The following is a 5552-nucleotide window of genomic DNA, read 5'->3' as shown; positions in this document are numbered from 1 at the left end:
ATATTAAAATCCCCCATTAGGAGGATATGATCATATCTCAGCCTGATTTCCGCAAGAAAGGTTGAAAAACCGCTTAAAAAGTCTTTGTTGTACTTAGGAGGGCGGTAAATGACAGCGCACAGCACCGGGAAAACACAACCAACTTCAAAGAAGGTTACTTCAAAGCTGGTGGTTGATGTGGTGAATGTGCACCGTTTACATTTGAAATTGTTCTTAAAGATACTCACCGTTCCTCCACCACGGCCTGAAGTCCTCGGGGTATCGAGGAATGCACAGTCAGGTGGCAACAATTCAAGTAAAGCGTTGTACTCACCAGTACCTGCCCAAGTCTCCGTCAGACACAGGAAATCCAAGTCATTGGAAAGGAAATACTCCCTCAGAATATGGGTCTTGTTTGTCAACGACCGGGCGTTTAACAACGCGATCCTTGTGGGAGTAGCAACGGGAGGGATTGCCTCTCCCGATTGCCGAGCCCGGGGGAATTCCCTCAAAAGCTTTCGCTGGATTTCTCGCCGAGAAAGGCGCAGAGGGTAGAAATGACGTGGCGCGGTGGGAGAGCCAACGACTGTTACCAAGCACGAGGCGACGGTGTCGAGGGCACGCCACGACGGAGTAATTCCGTGCGTTCGGGAACGAGCAGCGATCTTAGTGTGTCTCAGATCCCGTTTTAGCTTCACGAGCTGACCGCTACGGTTGCCGCGGCGACGGCGGCGGCGGCGGCGCTTCTGTGAAGTGGGCGACCGAACGCGGAAGAGATTAGCCGGCACATTAGCCAAGAACGGAGGTAGCGTCTTTTCACCACCGTCTTGCCAAAACGTGGCCGAATCTCCGACGTGTTGTTGAATCAATAACAACGACTGGCGATCGTAAACCAATCGGGACGCTGTTAGGAAGGTAACAAGCATTGCGAAAAGGAAAAAAAACCCGAAATAGCAGGAGCGTCACCGAACACACTGCCGCACTGTCCGCCATTTTGGATTCCCCATCCCCATTTATGGACAGAATTGAGAGGCCTATTTTGTGGCCTCAGTATTACATCGCCACGATGTATTCATCTGTAGTCGATATTTGTTGAGCCCCTTTTGATTTAATTGCTGCATCAATAAAGTGTGGCAGGGAGGCGATGAGCCTGTGATACTTCTGAGGTTATTTGGAAGTCCAGGTTGCTTTTATTGTAGCCTTCAATTCATCTGCCTTATTGGGTGTGGTGTCTCCAAGATTCATCCTGGCAATACCCCATTGATTGTCTTTGGGTCTGATGAGTTTATTGGCCAATCAAGCACTGTACTGTCATGGTTATTATTTTTGATAGTTCTGACACCGGGGGCAGGTGCCAAGTCCTGCTGGTGGCATGAAATATGTATCGCTAGAAAGCTTGTTAGCAGAGAGAAGCATACATTTCTATACAAAATTTAATAGTAAACAGCTTTGTTCAGTTCGATTTCAGAAAACACGGCGCAAAATCCTATGGGACTGAACCATCACAAAGGAAACGTGGCTCTCAGTCTTCCTACAGAAAAGTTATTGATTCCAAAATGTTGCAAAAGTAAGGACTTTGGACCACTGAGCAACTGTCATGTTTTTTCCTTAGCCTTGGCAAGACAATTCTAAGATTGCGTCAGGCTCAGCAGTGGCTTTACACCTGTAATGCAGCATTTAGCCAAATTACTTGATATCTCTATGCACAGTGGATTTCAATGCACATGAAATGTCATGCCACTCATCTGAGTGACTATTTACAAAAAACAAAGAACCAAAATTAGTCTCCCAGTTTTTAACGGTTGCAACAGTTCCTCTCTGACAACAACAATGGAACATATAGCGGGGATTCATGTTAAAACAAATGTCACCGCCTGCCATAACTTGTTGAAGTCTATCATGTTGATGTCCTTGCCTTTGTATAGCCAGATCTCTGTAAACATGGATAGATGCATTTCTGTATTTGTGTTGAGGAATATTTTATTGTATAATTGTATTGACGTTGGCGAGGATAATTGTTGAGGATGGCCGCTGTTGGCAAGCTTCCCTCTTTGGTCTTTGACCAGCGAACCCACAACCGGACGTACTAAATGTACTTCTAAACAAAGTCATACAATGCATTGATGTGAGTGTAAGCAAAATTATGAAATAAATTTTTATTCAAAAATTCAAGTTAGAATTCTCTAATAGCCTTTGGGTAGAAGTTCATGTTTATTATCGATTCCATTTTCAATACTTTTTTGTTTCTTTGTTTTATTTATAATTAGTATCTTTTTTTTTTAAACAAATGAAACAAATGGTGAGCCAATGAAAACATTTCCTGAATACGGTAGTGTTAATGGATTGGAGCTTAATAGACAAAATGTCAAAACAATTGTAAAAATGGTAGCCAGGGCCCCCTATACGTGACATTGTTTTCGGGCTATGTCCTCATTTTGAAATCTAAACTCCTCTTTTCTCCAATTTCTATTTCTTTTCCTACTCTAGACATAAGGGAGAGTGGAAGTCCCAAGCCAGTAATGGTTTTCATCCATGGTGGATCCTACATGGAAGGAACTGGTAACCTGTTTGATGGCAGTGTCCTGGCCAGCTATGGGAATGTGATTGTCATAACAGTCAATTACCGGTTGGGTGTTCTAGGTAAGGACACAACTATATTGCAAAGTTATTTTGTATAGTTGATCAAAATATCTGGTGAGAGATATCACAGCGAAAAAAAATGGTTTGGGCTCATGTGTGACTGCATACAAAAGTTTTGGCGTGGCTGCCAATGAGTGATTTCCATCTACATTACCACTATCACGACTTCTCTTACCACAGTCATGGGATGTCTTACACCCCACACTCAAGTGAACAAGCTTAACATACATAAAAGTGCCATGAATCATAATATGTGTACATATTCCAGAACAGATAAATTGAAGTCTCACAACTGGAGGTACAGATTCATCTCAACTTCTTCCTTCTTGGCTGTGAACCACACCCTGCTCCCCTCCCTTCAAATCTTGGCGGGAGAGGGACTGGAAACTATGTGTACAATCAAAATTATTGCAAATACATTGTTACTATTAGGGAAATTACGGGGATCAATCGGCCCCAAAATTATGTGGACATCTCTGCTTATATATTATGTAATATTGTGACAGGTTTGGCTGTTTTCTTTCACAAGTCACCAAAACACGCAAACACAATGCGTTCCGAGATACTTTTCGTAAGCTTAATTTTTTGGAGGTTGTTATATATTAGATTTTAATATATATAAGCGTTAAGGCGGCCGGGTGGTCCAGTGATTAGCGTGTCAACCTCACAGTGCAGAGGTGGTGGGTTCGATTCTGCCTGCGGCCTCCCTGTGTGGAATTTTCATGTTCTCCCTGTGCCTGCGTGGGTTTTCTCCAGGTACTCCAGTTTCCTCCCACATTCCAAAAACATGCATGGCAGGCTAATTGAACACTCTAAATTGTCCCTGCGGATGGTTGTTCATCTCCGTGTGCCCTGCAATTGGATGGCAACCGGCTCAGGGTGTCCCCTGCCTACTGCCCGAAAACAGCTGGACTAGGCTCCAGCACCTCCCGCAACTCTTGTGAGGATAAGGCGGATCGGAAAATGGATGGATGGATAAACCATTAGCTTGACGTAGTTTTTCTTCTCAAGGCCATTCCAAGGGGTACACTTCCACCACCCATCTGAAAATGATGGGCCATAGTCTGCTGTCGAGTCGGCTTCCTCGCTGGAGCTTTGGTGCTCCGAATGTTTCAAAGTCTGTCGATCCATGTATTTTTTCTGCAATGCGTATCCTCTTTAGGTTGCGCACTGATGTGCTGGATTTTCAAAGTCCAACTTTGAAATTTCACCAAGGCACGGCAACCAGGGTTGTCATGGAGCTCGCTATCGGACATTGACACTCCCAAAGCGGCCACATTTAAAGCACATGACACGCCTCTTGACAAAAATGGCTTCATGAACTGGCTGCCCCGTGAGTAGCTAATAAAAAAAATATTTTGTTCTGCTAACCTTGTCTGTTGAGCCGTTGAACACCAATTCCTGCCATGAGCAGTTTTGTTACTTTTAATACCACTGCATCGGCTATCGTTAGCCACAGGAGGAAACATCCATATGTGACTGCCTGGCTGCCTCCTGAGAATGAACAAATTTTTAGCATAGCTAAATTTCTGAAAACAACAACTGATGAGATTGAAGTGGACAAGGGAAGGAATGAGGACAGGCTGATATGAAAAAAAAAATAAGCACACACACACACACACACACACACAAACACACACACACACACAGACAGACAGACAGACAGACAGAGACACACACACACACACACACACACACACACACACACACACACACACACGCTGGAGCCTATTCCAGCTGTCCTCCGGTTTCCCCCCCACATTCCAAAAACGTGCATGGCAGGCTGATTGAACACTCTAAATTGTCCCTAGGTGTGAGTGTGAGCGCGGATGATTGTTTGTTCGTCTCTGTGAGCCCTGCGATTGGCTGGCAACAAGTTTAGGGTGTCCCCCACCTACTGCCCGAAGACGGCTGGAAAAGGCTCCAGCATGCATTATTGGAAGATGGATGGATGGTTATATACAGTGTGTGTGTGTGTGTGTGTGTGTGTGTGTGTGTGTGTGTGTACATATAAAAAAAAAAAAGAAGAAGAAGAAAAATCTTCGTCTCACACCTCGGGCGTTGTCTGTCCCCCCATTCAGCTCGGGTCCCCCACCAGAGGCCAGGAAGCTTGAGGGTTCTGCGCATTATCTTGCACTGCGCTTTTCTGGACTGAGATGCCCGATGTTGTTCCCGGGATCTGTTGCAACCACCCATCTAGTTTGGGGGTCACTGCCCCGAGTGCTCCGATCACCACAGGCATTACTGTCACCTTTACGTTCCAGGCTCTCTCCAGCTCTTCTGTGAGCCCTTGGTATTTCTCTAGTTTCTTGTGTTCCTTCTTTCTGATGTTTCCGTCACTTGGGACCGCTACATCCACTTCAACGGCTTTCCTCTGCCCTTTGTCAATGATCACGATATCTGGTTGGTTTGCCATTACCATCTTGTCAGTCTGTATCTGGAAGTCCCACAGGATCTTCGGTTGGTCATTTTCCACGACCTTTGGAGATGTTTCCCATTTTGACCTTGGGGTTTCCAGTCCATACTCCGCACAAATGTTTCAGTAGACTATGCCAGCCACCTGGTTATGGCGTTCCATGTAGGCTTTCCCTGCCAGCATCTTACACCCTGCAGTTATGCTTGTGGAGGCTCTCAGTCGTACAGGAAAGTTCCATCGTAGAAAGGGTTCTGTCAGTCGTCATCTGTACCTGTGGGTAAAAAACAAAAAACAAAAAAACAAAAAACAAAAAAAACAAAAAAACAAAAAAGGACGTTTCGCTTCTCTCACAGAAGCTTCGTCAGCGGTAGACAACCTGAAGTCTCCGTGAAGACTCCGGGAAGTTGCTCTGCGCTAAAAAGCTGAGCGTGGCCTGTTTGAGGACTGGGTGGGGATGGTTAGTCACGCCCCTATGGTGAAGAGGCCCATTGGTTTCTAAATTCCCTATCATTGGGTC

At 45.2% G+C, this 5552-nt stretch overlaps 1 protein-coding gene across 3 annotated transcripts in view; it reads left to right on the top strand.

The window, feature by feature from the left end:
- The window catches only part of nlgn1 (neuroligin 1), a 136950-nt gene that overhangs the window by 53845 nt on the left and 77553 nt on the right, over positions 1–5552 (top strand). For all 3 annotated transcript variants that reach the window (XM_019882626.1, XM_019882628.1, XM_019882627.1), the window contains one exon: positions 2467–2619. In XM_019882626.1, coding sequence (XP_019738185.1) covers positions 2467–2619 — 153 coding nt within the window. The remainder of the gene's footprint in view (positions 1–2466; positions 2620–5552) is intronic.

Source organism: Hippocampus comes, unplaced genomic scaffold, assembly GCF_001891065.2.
Source record: "Hippocampus comes isolate QL1 unplaced genomic scaffold, H_comes_QL1_v1.1 scaffold384, whole genome shotgun sequence".
In the NCBI taxonomy this organism is placed as follows: domain Eukaryota; kingdom Metazoa; phylum Chordata; class Actinopteri; order Syngnathiformes; family Syngnathidae; genus Hippocampus; species Hippocampus comes.
The sequence above is the reverse complement of the archived record's forward strand: the minus strand, read 5'-3'. Positions and strand labels throughout refer to the sequence as shown.